Genomic DNA, 22,766 nt, shown 5'->3' with positions numbered 1-22,766 from the left:
ACATTACGGGGAAAGCTTTTACTTTACGAAAATAACATTTATTTCATGGCTAAATACCGGAAATCATTTAGGATTTATTCGTGTTCCTAACCTAGGTTTATTCATGACTCTTGTTCCTTTCCCATTTTTGTTCGTTTGTTTGCTAGCTTTCCCTAAACGTGTGTGCAGTATCCTGATCTGTTTCTAGCGATTGCTAGCCTAACTTACTTATTTTCTTCGAGCTCATGTGTTTGTATGTGTGGAGATTCGCATGCGTTTTTTACTCACAGTCGTCGTTGTCGTCGCTGCTTCATCCGTGTCGGCACAGAAGCATCCCTTTGTCGAAGGGAGGTCGGCAAAGTAGCAGCCTATTCAAATGGTGGTGGTGTTGCACATTGCACCCCGGACTGATATGGTGCGGAAATTCCCAATCGAACCCTCGAATTGGTACTGAACCAGCGCCGACTGCCGGTGGCGCAAATGTCAACGAGGGGATCGTCGAAGACGAATAATGTACGTAGGTTCACGTGGTTGACATTGGCGGATTTGGCCAACGCTCTGCCGGAGAACAGTTAAACGGTGTCTCCCTTCCGAAATTCTCTCCCGAACCGGGAACCTTGAAGTTGAAGCGTGGGGTCTAGAGAGCGCGATTTATTTCCTCGATTGCGGTGTGCCGAGCAAAGCCATCTATCGCTAGAAGCGAATCGGTGCAAACTCCAATCCGCACAAACGATCCTACACAAAACGATCCTAAACAAAAAGCCGTCGAACGGCTGTTCGACACATTTCAGTTACATCTCCACACAAAAGACACTATTCACCTTACCTTTCTATAAACTTTGCACACACAATAAATCGACCGCACGGAACTTTTTACATAAAGTTTGCACTCTACAGGCTAACGGAAAGGAACAAAGATGTAACATTAAAATCGGTCTTTTAGACTCCTCACATTTTGAACTTCACATACCACGAAAAACACACCGCGACACTAAGTACCCTTAAGTACTAACTACTCGCACTCCCGCCTCTTCCACGGTTCAAGTCAAAGTGAACGAGTAGAAGTTCCAGATACCCTCAGATAGGCGTGATTTCAACGGTCATCGTGGCCGGAAGTACGTCAAATTACCGAAGTAATTCAACGACCTTTCAAACGACAATTTCCATCATCTTTCTCTCAAGAACATTCAATGCTACATCTCTTTCCTTGTCATGCAATTTCAGTATACTATCTTGCTCCAATCTATTTTCGGTTATTCTTTTATAAGAGAGAACGGTTCGGATTCGAACCCCGGACTTTAACGAACAGGTAGCGTATTCGGGTCAAATGGAGTGAATTAGCTGTACTTATCGGGAACTTGTTGGTTATTGTATGACAAGTGTAACTGTATATATATATGGACGTACGTTCCTTGGCGGTGAATACATTTATGAACTTAATTGTAAAAAACGAACGTACATGCAATATACTTAAATGTGAAAATTATATAATAGGAATTCTGTGCAATTAAATAATTAATAAATAATTAAATAGAAAAGCGTACTTGTTACATCATTCCCCACTAAAAATTACGAAAATTTGATTGGAATTGAACATGGAGATGTCAATAGCCAATCAAATTTTCGTAGGCCAAATAACAAGTCGTCTAAGCGAAACCATTTTTGGATTATCGGGGTCATATAGGTTCATCATTGACCGAAGTCAACTCCTTCTCAGTTTACAGCACAGGGACCATCACAGAACCTGCCTGCCACTGACCATCAACGACCTAAGTCTCTGGTCTCCAGCGAAAATCTAATTATGCTTCTGCTTAACTACTTGCAAAGTGAACCAAAAAGAAAAGTGGGCAGCGTATGAATAACTTGATATTCCAGAAACGAAAAGATTTGTGGAAATAAAACGTTCAAGTGACCGAAAAGTTTGTTGATGACCTCATTCACTCACAAAAATATCAAAACCACAGGTAAAAGGCTTAAACTCAGGAGTTTTCGACCATACTCCGAGCAAGCACACGAAAATGACGAAATGTTGTCTTTCTGCACCAGGGCATTGCCGATATATGAAGACAACATTCACGAAAATTTCCACCTAAGTGGACGAAACCGATAAGTCCATTGGTTGTCTCTACCCCAACACATGGCGAGAAACGTGAGACACCAATATCCTTACCAAAACAGTTCCGTTTCGAATTCCAGTTCACCGCCACGGAGTAAAACTCCGCAATTAACGTTCACTGAAATCACGAAACTTATAAGCTTCTTAAAAGAATTTTCTAACGCCAGGTAAACCGACAGCGAAAACTCTTCAAGAAAAAAAAAACATTGCACCATTAACAAACATTCACTCACCCCTTGCACTCCAATGCACATCAGAATCCAACTCGAGTTGAACTCCGACATGCACTACGCTCATACGCGCTTTAACCGGTCTATCAAACATTATATGTCACCAACAAAAAGGAACTGTCAAACTCGAACGAGGACGGAATAAAAGTGAAGGTGTGATCGCGTGGAAGACGCTTCAGTGAAACATAAGTGTGCGAAAACCTTGAAAATTGCTGCGGAAAACGATGTGGAAACCAAATCAGAACGTCCTCTAGGACGTTTTGGAGTCATTCAGGATAGTGCAATTAATATTGTTCCAATTTATTGGGTGTAAGTTGTTTTTTTTTTGTTTTTGTTTCTTTTGATTCTTCTGTAGGTGCGATAGCGATTGCCAGCCGGACCAAAGAAAGGAGTGGAGTACGAGTACGGAATCTAATTGGAACGAGTACGGAATCTAATTGGAATCTAATGGAACCTATATACGGACGATGAATCAGGACATAAGGATAGGATAAACCAGAGGAAATTGAGAAACCAAAATGCGATCTGCTCAACAACAAAATTGACTTCAACGATGAACGGTACATATCAAATCCATGCTAATAATATGCTACATAAATAAATAAATACTAATTCAATACTTCTCTTTTAGGAAATAAATGATGAATAAATACGAACTGAGAAGTTTGCCCGGTTTAGATGAAACCGTAGACCAAAAACAAATTTATGAAACTGAAAACTAGATCGAAGAAATTGTAAGTGGTATTGATTATTTATACTAAATTAAGCTAAGTACTAATATTACAATAAGGGCTAGGGCATTAGGAATACTAACAAATTAATATTTACAATATTTACAGTCCGCAAGTACGAGAAAGTCTCAGTACGGGTTTAATTTGTCTTGATAGGTCTTCTCGCGTCTTGATTGTGTTTATCGAAGTGATTGCTTTGCCCTTCAAGGTGTTTTATCGTGTTCAAACGTTGTAGTCACTTTCGTTGCATAGCTCAACAATCGTGGTTTGTAAGGCCCAATCTCGGTACCCTCAACCCTGGTATATTCGAAAACTTCCCTAGAGTGAGTCCGTCGAGTATTGTCCATCAGATGTTGACCCCGAAGGTGTTTTGTCATCTTTAAAAGTTGTGGTCACTCTATAAGAGGTTCATAGCTAAAACATAGCAACTTACGCCACTGATTGGCTCAGATGAGGAAGCATCTTCTTCAGCCTATTGGCGAAATAGATTCCAATTCGCTTCCCCTGCAAATCCTCCAATTCGTACGTATTCGTTCCCAACTTTTTCCGCACTATCGCAGGTTCATATTTGGGTGCAAGCTTCTTGCAGAAACCCTTCCCCTTATCAGACAGGTCGAATGTCTGCTTTAACACCCTTTCACCCACCACGTAGGAGGGACAATTCGAGTTGGATCTAAGATTGTACGTTTTAGCGTGCCGTTGGTATGCCGCAGAAAGATTAGCCTTAATGTCCGTAAACAGTTTTTTTCGTCGTTCTGCTACCGTGGTTCCGTTTTCCTCTTCAGGTTCATGGTTATCCCTAATCATACCATATTCCCTTCCGTCTGACACCATGTTCCGACCAAAGACGGCAAAGTACGGACTGTACTTGGTGGAGTCATGTACAGCGTTACGGATCGCATTCGCTATTTCCTGTACATCGTCTGCCCAGTGCTTATGCTCCTTTTTTAGGGTGGCACGGATCGCTGTCGTGATCACTCTGTTCACTCTCTCAGTGTTATTCACCTGAGGGTGATACGCAGGTGTGAGCCAGTGAGACACGTGGTAATCCTCTAGAAGACCCTTGAACTTTTTTGAAATAAATTGGGATCCATTATCCGTCAACACGATCTCTGGTACTCCAAACAGCCGGAAGATCATATTTTCTACAAAGTCGACTAACGAACTTGCCTTAGCCTCTCGGAATGTTTGAACCAACACAAACTTGCTGAAAACATCAGTCGCTACAAGTAGGCAGGTGTGCCTGTTTTTCCCACACGGGGGGAGAGGACCGACGTAATCTAACGTCACAAATTGCCACGGGTACTCAACCGGTTTCTGTGAGCCCATCGGTGGCGTCACGTTCGTGTTACCTGCTTTGCTGACCTGACATTTCAGACACTCTCGACACAGTTTACGGACGTCAGCGTTCATTTTAGGCCAATGATACCGTTGTTTAACTGTGTCTAATGTTTTCTCATACCCGAAATGCGCTTTCTCATGGAGTTTCCTAATAATTGATTCCCGTTCCGGTGCTGGGGGATATTGCTTCCACATAAATCGAGGGTCACTCAAACGATTTGCTGTCCTGACGTATCGGAAGATTCTTCCATCCACGATTCGGTAATCCTGGTACTTCAGCGGCTCCTGACGAATTCTGTCGAGTAGATCTTCGTATGCGAGGTCGGATTGTGATACGGTTATCACGTCCACCTCTATCGACCTCGAAAGGCAGTCTGCCGTTATGTTGCATTTGCCTTTACGATACTCCAGATCAAAATCATAAGCCTGAATTCTCAACGCCCACCGCATAAGCTTGGCGTTCCCTGTTTCGGCTCCGATGTTAAACAGCCACAGAAGACTTCTCGCGTCCGTCACTACTCGGAATTTGGTCCCTTCGATATAGTGCCGGAAATGTTGGATCGCAGACAACACCCCGAGGCATTCTTTCTCGACTGCTGAATATCGTCTTTGGGTTCGATTCAGTTTTTTACTGAAGTAACTGATAATCCGGGTTTCCCCATCATGTTCCTGTACGAGGGCTGCACCTAAAGCCCTATCCGATGCGTCCGATTCGATGGTGAATATCTTGCCAAAATCTGGATTTCCCAAAATCGGTGCCGCTGTCAGAATCGACTTCAGTTCTCTGAAAGCATCTTCTGCTTCCTTAGACCAGGTGAACTTTTTGTTGTCTTTGGTTAGCAGGTCGGTTATCGGTGCTGTAACCTTACTGTAACCCTTAATAAAGCGCTGGTAAAAGCCTGCCAGGCCCATCAGACGCCGAATGTCTTCTTGTGTCTTCGGTCTGGCATAATCTAAGATTGGTTGGATACGACTACTGTCAATCGCCACCCCGTGTTCGTTTAGTAGGTACCCTAAGTACATTACCTGTTTTCTACAAAATCGCGATTTTTCCAACGAAATTGTCAGTCCAGCTCTTTTTAAACGTTCTCCTACTATCCGTAACAGTCTCAGGTGATCATCCAACGTTTCTGACGCGATGACTATATCGTCGAGATATACGAAGACTCGCGGTTCGAGATCGAAACCAAGAGCTCTGTCCATCAATCGCGACATAGTGAAAGGTGCGTTGATCACTCCGAATGGCAATACCTTAAAACGGAATACGCCTTCTGGTGTCCTAAATGCCGTGAAATTTCGACTCTCCTCATTTAAAGGGATTTGAAAGTAGGCGTCTTTTAAGTCTATGACCGAAAAGTATTTCGCTTTCCCCAATCGACGAAATATGTCTCCCATATTACGCATTGGGTAGGAGTCCTTCACAGTCAGCTTGTTTATTTTCCTAGAATCTAGGCAAACGCGTACCTTACCGTTCTTTTTAGGAACCGGTACGAGGGGATTGGTCCATTCGCTATAGCACTCCTCTATAGCATCCAACGCTTTGAACCTCTCCACCTCCGCTTTTATAGCTTCTTGCATATAAGGAGAGCATCTGTACATTGCCGGATTACGTGGTTTTGCTCCTTCTTTCAGGACAATTTCGTGTTCGATTAAGTGGGTTCGACCCAACTTCCCCGCTGCTGTAAGCTTGAACTCCTTAATGACGTCTGTAAGTTGCTTTCGCTCGTCTACAGTTAGATCATGCTCAGTTTCGATAGACTCGGGGTCTGGAATCGTCTCCGTTGGTCCTTCGTATACCGGAATCTCCAACGTCTCGTCCTCTTCTTCGTTCTGTATTTGCGAAATTTCCGCGGTCGGTTCGATCGTGAAACATATTGGTTCATTCCGTTCATCCGAAACGGTTTCCAAGATCTCTGGACCCTCTCCTAGATCGATCATAGGTTTGATTCCGAACGCCTCCCAGAAATCTGCTCCCAAGATAATTTTCCGTGAAATTTCTGGAACTACGATTGTGGGTATCACCTTCGTCACATTCTTGTAGGTAAACGGGATGTTTACGAAGCCACGACATCCGTAGTTTGCCCCATCTGCAGTTGAAACTCGAATCGCCGCTGGTTGCATCTTGAGTTGAAATCTTTCGATCAGATCTAGCGAGTTCAAAATGCTAATTCCGGCCCCAGAGTCTAATAACGCCTCTGTTTCCAAATTGAATATTTTCACCTTGATGTGAGGACATTGACTTATCCTAAGTTTAATATGGTACACCTGTGCTAAAGGATCAAATTGTGGTTGGGGAACTGCGTTTAAAGTCGGAATGCTTGATTCCCCATACTCGCATCCCTTCTTCAGTTTCCCTGCTGTACATTTTCTTGCGAGTTAGCTGGCCTAGCACATCGCTCGCAAGTTCTAATTGTCCTTCCCAAGTTACCACACCCATAGCAGAAAATGTTCCGTGGTCGTGGACACTGTCTCCATCCGTGGCCCGCTTCTTGACAGTTCCAACAGCTTAATCTCGCACTTACTCGTTCAAAATCCTCTCGCTGACGACTCGAAGTGTTCTGCTGAATAGCCTCGGTATTCGATCGGTTCACCGGTGGTCTGTTCCTCGTCTGCTCCCTTCTAATCATGTTCACAGCTGTTGACTGCTCTATTTCGTCATTGCTGGTTTCATCTTCGGCATCGATTTGGTTGATTGGTCTTCGAACGAGAGTGTCGTTCGTCTGTTGGTGTAGCTGATGATCCGCAGCGTCGATACGATAGTTCAGGTCGATCAGGTGATTCAAATCTCGCACCCTAATGATCGAAATTTTCGATCTATAGTGCTGCCGCATATTATCCCAAATGACCTCGAACTTTCGTCTTCTTGATAACGGTTGCGATAACATCAGGTTGAGCTTCTCGATCTCGGATGCAAAAGCAATGAACGACTCGCCCCGCTGTTGTTTCCGTTCTTGGATTCTGGATCTAATTCCTTGGTCCTTATTCGGGTTACCGAAACGGTAAGTAATTCCGTTTTGGAAGTCTTCCCATGTCAACAGGCCGTCCACATAAGTGAAAAACCAGTCCGATGCAGCCCCTTCCAGAAGTATGTGGATATCCCTCAACAGCTCATGTTTTGGTATGCCTTCCCGCTCAGCTAGTTTGGTGGTCTTGTAGAGGAAATTTTCTACCGAAATTCCGCGTGGATCCCCAGAGAATCTCAGCTTCCATTTCTCCACCCGACCCTGGCCAGCGTAGCGTCTGTGACGATATGTATCCCGTCCACGAGGTTGCCGAAAATTACCATTGCCGTAGCTCGATAAGGAGTCTTCGTAGCTGTTCCTTTCATCGTCGTCCTGTCCACCTCTGTAATCGTCGGCTCTGTGTCCTGGTACCCGTGGTTCCTCTTCACTGGATTCCGTATTTGATTGGCCATTTGAATTGATCGTTAGTTGACGGTTTGTAGTTTTTCGATGTCCTTTGCGGCCGTTCAGACGCTCTGGCCCTTCTGCCCTTTCCGGATTCTGAAGACCATTCTTATTATTACCGTGACTCATTACCAGCTCTGAAAGCATTCGCTTCATAGCCTCCCATTCCGTTCGAGGTATTTCAATGGTATCTTCATGGTTCCGCGATCCTGTCATGCACTCGTTGTTTGTCCCTGGTACATCCACCCATGGTGCCTTTGGAGTTGCCCCTTTGGAGGGATCTGGTGGAAATTCCCACTGATCATTTCGTGGAACATCGGGCAGCGAAGTTTGCTTAACCTTACCTTGTTTCGTCGTACCAACGGCGCCTCTTAAACTCTGAATAATGTTATTAATTTGCTCCTTATACGGAGACAACGATGGACCAAACTGATACTGCTGCATAATGTTCTCAATCCTTCGACTAAGTTCCCTCCTTAAACTCTTTTCATCCTCAGAACTCGCAACGCACCTTTTAACCCGATAATAATAATGAATTACCCTTGACTCATACTTTGGTTCCACTTTCCTGTACAAAGCATTTTCAAGCCAGTCAATTTTTGAAATAATGTGTTCTGACTCGTCCTGAATTCTGACGTTTGACCGATAATTACGTCCCTCCTTCTGGTCACTTTTGAACAATTGCCTCAAATGTCTTTGTTTCCCTTGGATATCAAGTTGAAAAACTTCTTCTGGTTGACTCCGTATATCAAGCTCATAATCAATCTCTTCTTGATCGAGATCTTCCGCTCGAGGAAAGCATCGATTCATTTTGATGCTGGTTTTATTATTATTATTCTTTTTTAATATATGTATATCCTATCTTAAACGGTCAACAATCGTCACCAGAAGAAACGAAAAGCATTAATTCACCCGCACGAAAACTTAATTGTAAATTTTAAATGGATTCCGTTGCAAATATTTAAGGACGTTATTAATCAGCTAATTTAACGAACAAACAAAATATATATATGTATAGAAACTACCCTTACGAAAATATGTAATATTCTTTCAGTTACTAAGAAGCTTTATATAAATGAGCAATAAAATTATGTAAGCTTTATGAAAAGAAAAAAAAATGTACAAAATAACTAAACGAGAAAAATGTATCATTTGTAAATAAGTAAATAAATAATGTATGTAAATAATGAAAAAGACCAATTCGAGTTTTCTAAATCCAACACTGCAAAAAAAAACAAGTTCCAAAACACCAAAATCAAAAAAGCCTTGTTTTGTTGGGCGCCAAATGTAACGCACGCCTCGCGGCCTGCGAGATCTCGACCACCGAATACGCTTCCTGTCTCTAAAACGAGTGGCTTAAGCGCCACCTCCGAAGAGGACCACTCGTCAAGTTTAATTTGCCCGGCAAGAAACCCAACCTCAGGGCGGGTTTTATGAATGGAAGAGACCGAAATTTAGTTTAAGAGCGATTCAGCAGACTGAAATTCCATGAGGGATTGAGATCCTCACAAACAGAGGCCGCTTCCAACGGTCTTAAGCGAAAGTTGAAGTTAACCGTCGTTCTACCGTAACACAAAAACCCCACACACATTTATCATCACTGGAGGAACTTTCCCGTTCAGATTTCCTCCCCCGATCCTGACACGTGAGTGCGGAGACTGTTTCCCAGGCAGTCCAACCTGGAGTAAATTCAACTACAACCAAAAATACTACAAGAAGATAACGCAAAATAGAACGACCAAAACGTGAAGAATCTAACCAACAAAAATTAACATTACGGGGAAAGCTTTTACTTTACGAAAATAACATTTATTTCATGGCTAAATACCGGAAATCATTTAGGATTTATTCGTGTTCCTAACCTAGGTTTATTCATGACTCTTGTTCCTTTCCCATTTTTGTTCGTTTGTTTGCTAGCTTTCCCTAAACGTGTGTGCAGTATCCTGATCTGTTTCTAGCGATTGCTAGCCTAACTTACTTATTTTCTTCGAGCTCATGTGTTTGTATGTGTGGAGATTCGCATGCGTTTTTTACTCACAGTCGTCGTTGTCGTCGCTGCTTCATCCGTGTCGGCACAGAAGCATCCCTTTGTCGAAGGGAGGTCGGCAAAGTAGCAGCCTATTCAAATGGTGGTGGTGTTGCACATTGCACCCCGGACTGATATGGTGCGGAAATTCCCAATCGAACCCTCGAATTGGTACTGAACCAGCGCCGACTGCCGGTGGCGCAAATGTCAACGAGGGGATCGTCGAAGACGAATAATGTACGTAGGTTCACGTGGTTGACATTGGCGGATTTGGCCAACGCTCTGCCGGAGAACAGTTAAACGGTGTCTCCCTTCCGAAATTCTCTCCCGAACCGGGAACCTTGAAGTTGAAGCGTGGGGTCCAGAGAGCGCGATTTATTTCCTCGATTGCGGTGTGCCGAGCAAAGCCATCTATCGCTAGAAGCGAATCGGTGCAAACTCCAATCCGCACAAACGATCCTACACAAAACGATCCTAAACAAAAAGCCGTCGAACGACTGTTCGACACATTTCAGTTACATCTCCACACAAAAGACACTATTCACCTTACCTTTCTATAAACTTTGCACACACAATAAATCGACCGCACGGAACTTTTTACATAAAGTTTGCACTCTACAGGCTAACGGAAAGGAACAAAGATGTAACATTAAAATCGGTCTTTTAGACTCCTCACATTTTGAACTTCACATACCACGAAAAACACACCGCGACACTAAGTACCCTTAAGTACTAACTACTCGCACTCCCGCCTCTTCCACGGTTCAAGTCAAAGTGAACGAGTAGAAGTTCCAGATACCCTCAGATAGGCGTGATTTCAACGGTCATCGTGGCCGGAAGTACGTCAAATTACCGAAGTAATTCAACGACCTTTCAAACGACAATTTCCATCATCTTTCTCTCAAGAACATTCAATGCTACATCTCTTTCCTTGTCATGCAATTTCAGTATACTATCTTGCTCCAATCTATTTTCGGTTATTCTTTTATAAGAGAGAACGGTTCGGATTCGAACCCCGGACTTTAACGAACAGGTAGCGTATTCGGGTCAAATGGAGTGAATTAGCTGTACTTATCGGGAACTTGTTGGTTATTGTATGACAAGTGTAACTGTATATATATATGGACGTACGTTCCTTGGCGGTGAATACATTTATGAACTTAATTGTAAAAAACGAACGTACATGCAATATACTTAAATGTGAAAATTATATAATAGGAATTCTGTGCAATTAAATAATTAATAAATAATTAAATAGAAAAGCGTACTTGTTACAACCTACATATATTGCTGTCAACGAGGTTTATTCTAAAGAGATGTGCGTCTAGCGAGTAGTGGTTGGACATAAGTCTTGACATCACTCGAATGAATCCCCGACTTACATCCAGACCTTTGAACCACGCTCTCGAAGAAACATTTGGAATAATGGAATGTAACCACCGCCCAAGAGAATTATTTGTCCAATCGTTTTGCCAACTTAAAAGAGAACTCTGACGTACTAGTGGGAAAAATTCATCATGTGAAATTCTTCTATCATAAATCTCGCCTTGTTCTGCGACCACCTTTGCGAGAGAGTCTGCCTTCTCATTGCCTGGGATTGAGCAATGTGAGGGGACCCATACAAAGGTAATCATATATGATCTTTCGACCAGCAAACTCATCTGCTCCCTTACCTTTGAAAGGAAATAAGATTGTAAAATTGTTTCATCGACCGAATAGCCTCAATCGAACTGAGACTATCCGAGAAGATGAAGTAATGGTCTATGGGCATATCGGAAATCATCCCCAATGCGAAGTTGATTGCTGCTAGCTCAGCAACATAAACGGAACAAGGTTCCTGAAGTTTCCGAAAAACGGTTGAGTATTCATTGAAGACGCCGAGGCCAGTGGATCCATCAATGCGTGATCCATCAGTGAAAAATCTTCTATTGCAATTGACTTGTTGGTACTTTTCAGCAAAAATGCGGGGAATTGAGATAGGTCGAAGTTGATCTGGAACTCCTTGAATAGCCTGTTTCATGGAGAGATCATAGTCAATGGGGGAACTGTAGTTAGTAAAGCATAAACGAGAGGGGTTATAACAAGGAAGGCTAATATCCGATGACATATAATTAAGATAGATTCGCACGAATCTAGACTGGATGCTCAATTCGAGCATTTCTTCGAAGTTTTCAATCACAACGTTGTTACTGACACTACATTTAATCAATATTCTTAATGAGAGCTCCCAGAAACGGTTCTGCAGGGGTTTTACGCCCGCTAGGACCTCTAGGCTCATATTGTGTGTTGAATGCATACAGCCAAGGGCAATACGTAAACAACGATATTGAATACGTTCCAATTTGATTAGGTGGCTTTTTCTTGCCGAGTGGAAGCAAAAAGAGCCATACTCAAGAACTGAAAGAATAGTCGTTTTATATAGTTTAATGAGGTCTTCCGGGTGAGCACCCCACCATGTCCCGGAAATTGATCGTAGAAAGTTGATCCTTTGTTGACACTTTTGTTTCAAATACGTAATATGGGTACCCCAAGTGCATTTTGAATCAAACCAGACTCCAAGGTATTTGAAGGTTAAAGATTGGGTAATGTCTCTGCCCAAAAGATTTAGACGCAGTTGGGCTGGAAACCGCTTCCTTGTAAACACTACCAATTCAGTTTTTTGCGGTGAAAACTCGATCCCTAAATTTCTTGCCCAGAAAGACAGATTATTTAGGGAATTTTGCAATGGTCTTTGCAAGATTTCCGCACGTGGACCTCTCATGGAAACCACGGCATCGTCTGCAAGCTGTCTAAGCGTGCATAGATTATCTAAGCAGTTATCAATATCTTTGACATAGAAATTATAAAGTAAGGGACTTAAACATGAACCTTGGGGTAAGCCCATGTAGCTAATTCTAGAAGTTGTCAGTTGACCTAGATTGAAGGTCATTTGTTTTTCTGACAGCAAATTATACAAAAAATTATTCAAAATACCGGGTAATCCACTACTGTGCAAATTGTCTGACAGTATGTCTATGGAAACCGAATCAAATGTGCCCTTAATATCCAAAAAGACTGAAGCCAATTGCTCCTTGTGCGCAAAGGCCAGTTGAATATCAGATGAAAGCATCGCTAGACAATCGTTTGTTCCTTTACTCTTCCGGAAACCAAATTGCGTATTTGAAAGTAGATTGTTTGATTCAACCCAATGGTCAAGTCTTAATAGGGTCATTTTTTCTAATAATTTGCTCAGGCATGATAACATAGAGATCGGACGGTAAGAATTGTGATCAGACGCTGGTTTCCCAGGCTTTTGAATAGCTATTACTTTAACCTGTCTCCATGCTGGTGGAACTATATTGAATTCCATAAATGAATTATATAGGTTAAGTAATCGTCTTTTAGCGATATCGGGGAGGTTTTTTAGAAGGTCGAATTTGATCATATCGCTTCCCGGAGCAGAGTTATTCGATGAAAGAAGTGCCATTGAAAATTCCAGTATTGTGGATGGTTCATCCAGAGAACCGTTACTTCGGACTGTATCCCGTAAAGTTGGTTGTGCTGGAACAGAATCTGGACAAACCTTTTTAGCGAAGTCGAATATCCATTGGGAGGAGTATTCTTCACTCTCATTGGAAGATGAGCGGTTTCGCATATAGCGAGCCTTTTTCCAAAGCGTTGTCATCGAGGTTTCTCTAGAAAGTCCCTCGATAAAAGTACGCCAGTAATTTCGTTTCTTTGCTTTTGCTTTTTAAGCTTTTTTTCAAGCTTTAGATACTTTTCAAAAAGCTCAGATCTTTCATGTCTACGATAATCTTTAAAGGCATCGGATTTCTCAAGATACAACTTTGTGCATTCGTCATCACATCCAGGGGTGGCGGGTCTTCTTTTGAGGGATGCACTTGGAACACGTCGTTTCTGAGCTTCTAATGCGCTTTTGTAGATTAGTTCGGTAAAGAAACGATACTCTTCCAGTGGTGGTAGAGGATCGGTAGAATCAATACCAAGAGTTACCGCCGATACAAATTTTTGCCAATCAATGTTCCTCGTGAGGTCAAATGGAACTTGAATTGACTGATCTGTTTTTAGACGACCACTTTTGATTGAAATAATAATTGGCAAGTGATCACTACCATGGGGATCATTGATAACCTTCCACAGACAATCTAATGATAGTGAGTTAGAGCACAAAGAAATGTCAAGACGGCTCTCTCGAGCAGGAGGGTTTGCTATACGTGTTGCTTCACCAGTGTTCAAGATAGTCAAGTTGAAATCGTCGCACAAATCATAGAAAATACCCGCTCTATTGTCATCGTATGATTCGCCCCAACCAGTACCGTGTGAGTTCATATCGCCCAGTATTAGAACTGGAGATGGAAGGATATTAGCTGAACTCCAAAGCTTACGGCGGTTTATGGAAGTCCTTGGAGGGACATATACAGAAGCTATGCAAAGATATTTGTTCTTCACATTTATTTGGCAAGCGACAATTTCGATGCCTGAAATTATTGGGATTGAGATTTTATAGAAGGAGTAGCACTTTTTGATCCCCAAAAGTACGCCACCATATGAATCATCTCGGTCCAGGCGGATAATGTTAAAATCGTGGAAGTTTAGTTCATCTTCAGAAGAAAGCCAAGTTTCACAGAGTGCAAATATATCACAATCAGAATTGTGAATCAAATACTTGAACGAGTCTAATTTAGGTATTAAACTACGACAGTTCCATTGTAATAAAGTGATCATATCTTGATCCTCACTCGACGAATTATCCATCGAAAGATATGAATTCACCAATGAGGGGCCATGATGCAGTCAATTGCTTGAAGTAGTTTCCGACTATAGGAACAAGCAGGTCAATAAGCCCTCGAAGTGGCGATTCGTCGAGAAAGCCGAGGGCATTCAAAATGTTATCCACAATGTCCTTACATTTAATCTTTCCTCGCTTGGACGGGAGAGTTTTCTTTGAATTGCGAGTAGACGTGGTGTTTATTTTTGGTAATCTCTTACGATTACCTTTATTAGGTAGCGGCGGGGTGGAAAAGCTGCAGCAAGGATCAGATGGAGCAGCAATTACCGATTTGTTCGGCTTTTTCAATGAATCCCCGCTACCTTCAGATTTTTGCATGCTTTTGAGATTGGTTTTATTTTTTTTCCGGCGCACTCCCGGGGAGCTAGTCGGCTTCCTTTTACCGGGGGCGTGTACCTCCGGAGACTCACTCTCATCTGCTATGTCAGAGTCCAGTTCATCGGAAGACAAAATCTCAAAAGTGTTTTCATTTTGAGCGGCTGATGCCAACGAAGCAGAGGTTCCATTTTGCAACTTAACCATTTCTGCAAACGTCAACTTGGAGCGTTCTTTTATTGAACGCTTCACATTGTTGGTACGCTTCTTGTACGCGGGGCAGTCCTGCAAAGCATGAAGAGGTTCTTTGCCACAGTAAGCACATTTAGTTGCTTCCTGTTGGCAAGCACCCTCCATGTGGTCTTGGCTACATTTGCCACAACGGGGCTTGTTGTCACAAAAAGCAGCTGTGTGTCCCAACTTTTTGCAGTTGGTACAATTATATACCCTTGGTACAAAAAGTCGCACCGGGAAAAAAAACATTTTCAATTTCTAAAAACTTTGGGAGAACCGATCCAGCGAAAGACACCTGTAGTGAGCCTGAAGGGGAATAAGTCTTTTGACCATCTACCGTGGTCGCTGAATACAATATCCTGCAACCCAAAACGTCCACGGTAGATGTAGCAGCATTTTGAAGGCGCCCCATACCTTCCATGACGTCATCACACGTCAGGCTCACTGCAGAGACCACGCCGTCTATCTCCACATCTCGAGATGGGATGTAGACGTAATACTCTTCATTATAACCCTCGTCGTCAGCAATCTCATTTGCGACTTTATATGTGAGTGCAGTTATACGCAGTTTGTTCCGATTGACCTGATGAAATTCGGTCCCCGGGAAACGACGCGTCAACGTTCTTTTAATCCCTAAGAAGTTTGGGGCTTTCTCTTTCTGCCGAAAGTAGACAACCCAAGGCGAAGCAGAAGACGCCTGGTAATGACGCTTTCTTACTTTATCATTGGGAGGCTTGACACCCCCCTGTCCTTCATCCATACGAAATTGAAAACTTTCGTTAAGAAGTAATTATTTTTTTTATTAAAGAACCACCCTATGTGGAACGATTCCACTGGGGGAGAGACAGACGATTCACAAGCAAACAGTCAGAGGAATGGGTATACAAAAAACAGATACGTGCTATTATTTGCCCTTACCGTTTCTACTGCTTATACTGTTGCTGCTCTGCCACAATAGATGCCGGTCGTACACACCGTCCGTGCGGTGGCTCACTGCTTTCTGCTGGTTATTGTTTCCAGTCCGTGTGATTGCCACTGTTTAACCGTTCTTGCTGCTAACTATGGCTAATGATGCGGCAAGAATTTCGATATCGTCGAAGCGGGTTAAAGTTGAACAGACCGACCGTAGGCTTCGCCAGGATCGGCTGCTTCCTTCCGAAATGCGCGAGTCACCTAAGGCACAAAAACTACTTGCAAATAAAAAACTTTTCGCGGTGAAAAAATACTTTCAATGCAATGCCATGTGACGAGACAACAGACCCTGATGTTGCTCATTCGCTAGCAGAACGTGGAATGTTGTTAACTATACTGTTCACCATCCAACAGGTCATCTGAACAACACACTAAAGCTTCATGCTAGATAGCATTTCCAACCAACTCTGAAAATCGCAAACTTCGCGTATGAAGTAACATAAAAACACTTTGAATGTAACAACTCAAGGCGTGAGTAGCCGTCACCAATGCTGATGATGGTACAGAACGCAACAACTACTGCTTTCTCTCTGAGATGGCTAAGTTGGTCATGACGAGAGGAGCAACACAATAGTTGGGTAACGACTGGAAATGCTTTTGGCAACGTGGGGCTTTAGGTAGTGATTAAACGTCGCTAGAACTGTTCCACAGTCGCAGACAGTATATGAGCAAGCCAAGCGCACACTTTTTACTTGTAGATTTGAAGACATACTTCAAATATCCGCGTACACCGTACGGGTAAGGCAAAGAAGTGTGCGTTTGACTTATACTGTCGCATTAATGGCCCTTCGCTCATTTTCAACTTGTATTCAATTTTTATACTGCTGTACTCTAACGGAACTATCTACCTACCCTCTTCTAAGACCATAAATAATAAATTATCACACTAAAGCTTCATGTTAGATACCATTTTTAACCAACTCTGAAAATCGCAAACTTCGCGTATGAAGTAACATAAAAACACTTTGAATGTATTATATCTTGATCGCGCACGGATAGGACCCAATTTGTACGTTGTGTGATAGTCGAAAATAATGATTTACGATCGATTTACTGACCGTCCTTCCATGGCGGAGGTAAAAGTACTACAGACGTTTATTTACTGTAATATAACAAGAACAGTACATAATAAGCTATAACAATGATACGGGGACAAGTGGTGACATCTTTGGGTAGGCACAGTACCTATTTTATGTTAAGGGTAGAGGCAGTAGTAGCAACAATCAATACGAAACTAACGATTTTAAATTGGCTCACCACTTTAGTAGCCTATTGGTCCCAAGCAAACGATTAACGTACCCTATTCTAGTCGAAATTCTAGTACTATGCAATATTTGTTTTGATTCGCTATGAAAGTTTGACAGATAAAATGAGGGGTTATTGGTTTTTCCTATGTTTCGAGGGGTGAATCGATTAGCTTGGGACCGATGAGAGTACCAGAGCTGTGCCAAAAAGTTGAGCACGTTTCTGCGGGATCTTCTAGTCTTAGAGTTACCTCTATGGTAGTAGTCGCCTGCACGAACATATCTTTATTTAGGAGATTTTCAGTCGAAAGTGGACAATCCATCTGACCAACTTTGTCCAAGACAGCATGTTTGTATCTACTGCATCAAATTAAACGTAGAAATTAGTGCATTTGGTATTATTATTATATGCACATTTCAAATTTGTAAGATGGCTAAATTTGAGTTCATGCTATTGTTTTGGTATCTGGAATTAAAGTCCGAGATTCGCTACACTCGATAGCCAAGGCAAGCAAGCGAGTTTGATAAATCCGGAGAACTTTGAGATTTGGGCGTAATTGCTTTTGTAAACAAACATGTCAATCGCTGATTTCTCAAGAATAAAATAACAATCTCGTGAACAAATTATGCCAAATGATAGAGGAATCATTTATTTACCTGTTTGTGTTGATAGTTTTTTAAATTGAGCTTTAATTCGCGAGAAATCATCAAATGAAGTGTTTGTTTACAAAAGCAATTACGCCCTAATCTCGAAATTCTCCGGAAATTTTCTTCAGTTCACAGTTCAGCAACCAATTACAATTATTTTAATATCAAACAAATCTTGCATCAAATCTGATCCAAATGGTGCATTAACCATGCACAGCCATTCATAAATGGTCAAGTTTTAAGTTTCTAATGTTGGTGAAAATCGTGCTAAGGTGAATTGTTACTCAAAGTAACCGCTGTCTGTTATTTTTATTTTATTTAGTATATTGGTATACTATACTGGTCACTGCCGGAGTAAAATGGATATATCTATCCGTTATTATTATACGTTAAGTATTTATTGTTTGATATTAATCTTATTCTAGGGAACGTCGAAATCTAAACTTTCAAAAGGTGAAATGAAAGAGGAATCGGAAAAGCATATAAGAAAGGTAATCGAAGAAAATTTGGACATCCAAGGAGCGTATGCTAAACCGCAAATCACAGATATATTATGGATACAGATTTTGCTTATTCCCTACACTATGTTCAAGTACGTAAAATGGAATGTATCATGGATATACAAATATTCGCTGTTGAAAAGGCCTTACGACTTAGAAGCTAAATTATATCTCATACGAAAAAATATGAATCTGGGTGTCCATCAATTCAAAGCAATAGAGAGTGAACAAATCGACGAGCATCTTGAAAAAGAACTTTGGATAAAATCAAACTATAAAACGTGGAAGAACGCACAAGAAGAAGAGATGAAGCGGCAGATGGCAGATAATCCTAGATATAAAGCTTATCGTCGATACATGAAAAATCATGGGCCTGGAAGAATAACTTTTGATGACTAGTTGAACAAATTAATATTTAAATTATTTATTGTAAGACTTTGATTTTGAACCTCAATTATATCACACACCCTGATCTAAGTGCGCTCAGTTTATGTTTCTTTTCGTTCGAGATTATTTATACTGTCGGGGTTTAGTGTTCCTTTTGAAATATAAAAAAAATAAAAGAAAATGTTTGAATATTAAACGTAGTACTAGAATTTAGACTAGAATTAGGCACGCTTATAGATGTACTTGGGACCAATAGGCTAGTCAAGTAGTGAGCCAATTTAAAATCGTTAGTTTCCACCGGTTGGTACTACCGAGGTAGTGCCATCCATTGATGGCATTCGAATAGCCAGGGAGGCAGTTTCCACACCTAGATGTAATATCCTTCTTCTTAATAAAAGACTCAACTAGTCCGGTCAACAGTAGTAACAGAAGAGAGCTCATTATTTCCTCTTGGTATCAGCAAACCTCGTACACGAAAAGTATCTTCTTCTTTGTTTTCTTCTTAGACAATTCTTATCGAAACTTGACAGCTAGAATTGATAATAAGAGGGGTAGGATTTTCTACACGTTAAATCAAATTCACTACAAACTGAGTATATTACACTAGATAGATATCACACCCATCAACATGGGATGGTACCAACGTGGTACCAACGGCTTTACTTCCCTTCCGAAGGATGACGTGACCAGGTATTGTTATGCCTCAGAAAATCCCACCGACCTCGATTAGGATTGAACCCAGACACTGTTTTTTTTTAAACATTCACAGGATCCTTTTTCTCTCTGGTTTTATTAGAATTTTTTCGCCACCTCAATTGCCTCCTCTAATAGGCGTTTTAGTGTCATCGTGGAGGTCGGCTTTGAAAATCGGTCGGACGCATTGATGGTGGGCGCCAAGCAAATAAGTCACCCTGATCACAAGCTCAATTTTACGAGAGTCTAAAAACTACAACGCAAACAATTTTATGTTTTTTTTTTAAATATAAACATTGATATGAAACCACACTAACCGCTACATAATTTTGCAAACTTACTGAGGGGTTACTCAAGCCTGCCCAACCTTTTTAAACTTGCTTTTTTGAATTGTTGTATCTTTGTTCGATACAAATGTTTCAAGCTGAATTTTGTTTATTTCTCATTCATTCTGGGCAAAAAATCATAATGATGAATAAAATTAGGCTAGACTGATATCATCGCTGAGATACAGAGACCACGTCTGACCCGCGGGCCGCACATTGGGCAGTGTTGGGTTACTACAAACTGTTACACTGTCTACAAAACGCAGATTTGACTGGTCTCTGCGGCCACCAAACCTCATTTTGGAAGGTGAAGCGACGCGAATTTCGTATGAATGCTTGTATGAAAAAATCTTTTCGACATGTTTTCGATCGGAATATATTCCGTATAATCTTCGGTGGAATACAGATGGATGACAGAACGTGAAGGAGGCGAATGAACCGCGAATTGCACCGAGTGGCGGTTTTGCTTTTAGAACGTTCAACCACAGACAAACAGACGTAACACTTCATTGTGTATATTCGTTCATGCATTTAACGGTTGATTTGAATATTATCAGTTCCGCGAACTACTCGCCACAGCGCTGGCATCGGATCACTTTGACGTTTCTATACATTCTATAGAACTTTTATGCAATATTGTTTGCGAGCTAGCGAGCAAGCTTGTTTTCCGCGAGAAGCCCGAGAGATGTCGTTACTGAGGTCTATGTTTTCAGATACTATGTTTTCAAGAAAAACTTTTTCAAAGAGTTACGTCTGTTTGTCTGTGGTTCAACCGTTGATCCGTTTCCCCCCTCACTATTTCACCCCTCATCACTCCTATACACGCTAAGACAGGAATACCTAAAAATCGGTAAAAAAATAACGATAATCGAACAAAAGTGCACATACCTAAATTATCGGTAAACATCGATTACCTAAAATTAGGTATTGGTGGTTGAGAATCATAAACTTTAACAATTACCTATATTTAAACGTTACTTTTTACCGAAAATTAGGTTTTTTTTCTGTTTTATAGTTTTTTGCGAGCGCTGCAGATCCTATTTAAGGATTTTTTTTTCGGATTTGATGGTACATTCTGTACCACGCACAATTAATGAAACACGCAAGTATATTCAAAATAGTTGCAGAATACCGTTTAATTGCAATTTTTGTTTATTTTGTTTACAAAAGCTGGTGAGTTCTTTTCAATCTGTAATCTTCAATTTATTTTACTCACCCTACTGATTGACTGTCGTTTGGTCATTTGAATGTCACTCCGAGGACCACTCTGCTTTTATAATCTGGTTTCCATAAGCCGTCGAGTGCTCGAGTTCCTTTCCGGAAGGCTTACAGCAGCTGCAGCAGGAGCAAAAACAATCAGTTGAGATGCCAGCAAGAAGACGGGATGGATGTCTGCAGGATGTTGAGGTGATGGCTACTGATAGCTAGAATTAGACAATATTAGCAAAACATCAGTATTTGATCATGATTTGACGGGTTTGCGTACGAACACATAAGTGAAGTTAGTTTTTGCTTGCATCACCAGTCTATTTTTATATTTATTTGTTTAAGATTATTAATAGGTAATTATTGTAATTATACTCACACTTCGTATAAGTCGTCGTTGAAATTTAATTCAATTAATTAAATTTTGGTTGTATTCAAACATTCTTCAAATAACTTTAGTAACTTTCACTTTAATGCGCACACACACTTGTCGTCAGCGTTGCTGATCGTTGCACAGTGACAAAATTTTCACCCAATTTTACGTAAAAAATAAAGTAAATATTTGAAAACGCACTGTACTCATAATATTAGTAAAAAGTAACGTTATTTATCGGTAAATTTTAACTATATTATGGGTTTTAGCAACAATACCTAATTTTAGCTAAAAATTAAACCTAATTTTAGGTAATCTTATCTTAGCGTGACGTTACCCTCCAATGCCTGCCAACCCTTTTAGCGATATCTACACACCAAATTTAAATCGCTGTAAATCAGCAAAATTTTACTGATTTTAGACTTGAGCAAAATAATGCTGCTGAATTTTTCAGTAACTCCAACTTCTGTCAAAATGACAACCTTTTACTAAAAATCAGCAATATTTCTTTACTGATCTTTCAGCAATTCGAAATTCTGACATTTGGCAGCATTTTGCTGATTAAACTATTAAATTCGGTAAATTGAATTTGTTTTCACTATATGAGCTTCCAGCTTCTGTAAAAGATCGTTGATACAAATGTACGAATAATAAAGATAAAATCGCCAAAATCTTTTCCAAGTATCATTTATTAAAAAATATAACCACACAGCAAAAAAAATGTAATATCGATCAACGTAATTCAAGCTGATGTATGAAATAATGATGTAATAGCAAAAAGCAGATACAATATTACATCAATGGATGTAATTTTGTTCGCAAAATCGATGTACCTCGTTCAATGTGATATTACACAACCGATGGATTGACCTGGTTGCAGCAGTTTCGATGTAATATTCAACAACTTTTTTGGCTGTGCAGAGTCCGAGCCAGTGTCCTTACCTGCATAATTTATTTATTTGTAGTTTTTTGTTTCCTCTTCCTCCGGTTTGACCGGTGGTGTATACTAAAGAGCCTGAATTTATAAAGAGGCGACATCTTATCCATTCAGGCTCTTTAGTGTATACGAATGCAAAAATACTTGCGACTGTGATGCTAACAGTTTGACAGCTCTTTGACTGGGTGTTAGTTTATGTTAGCTGATTTTTTCGGTAAAAATATCGTTTGCTGTTTTAGAGTATAGCATTGGATTAGTGATCGTGATCCAGCAATTCGTTTTACTGATAATGAAAACTTAAATTTGGTGTGT

At 40.9% G+C, this 22,766-nt stretch overlaps 1 protein-coding gene across 1 annotated transcript in view; it reads left to right on the top strand.

Annotated features, from left to right (window-relative positions):
• Positions 1–18,965, top strand: part of LOC135704710 (dnaJ homolog subfamily C member 25 homolog) — a 46,791-nt gene extending 27,826 nt beyond the window's left edge. Inside the window, exon 2 of the mRNA XM_065226193.1 lies at positions 18,458–18,965. Within this exon, the coding sequence (XP_065082265.1) occupies positions 18,458–18,931 (474 nt within the window). The 3' untranslated portion in view covers positions 18,932–18,965. The remainder of the gene's footprint in view (positions 1–18,457) is intronic.
• Positions 18,966–22,766: the final 3,801 nt, after the last annotated feature.

The sequence above is a fragment of the Ochlerotatus camptorhynchus genome, unplaced genomic scaffold (genome assembly GCF_037179485.1).
Source record: "Ochlerotatus camptorhynchus isolate MF236.1 unplaced genomic scaffold, CSIRO-AGI_Acam_v1.1 ptg000246l, whole genome shotgun sequence".
NCBI lineage: Eukaryota > Metazoa > Arthropoda > Insecta > Diptera > Culicidae > Ochlerotatus > Ochlerotatus camptorhynchus.
This window is presented reverse-complemented; position numbering and strand designations above follow the sequence as displayed.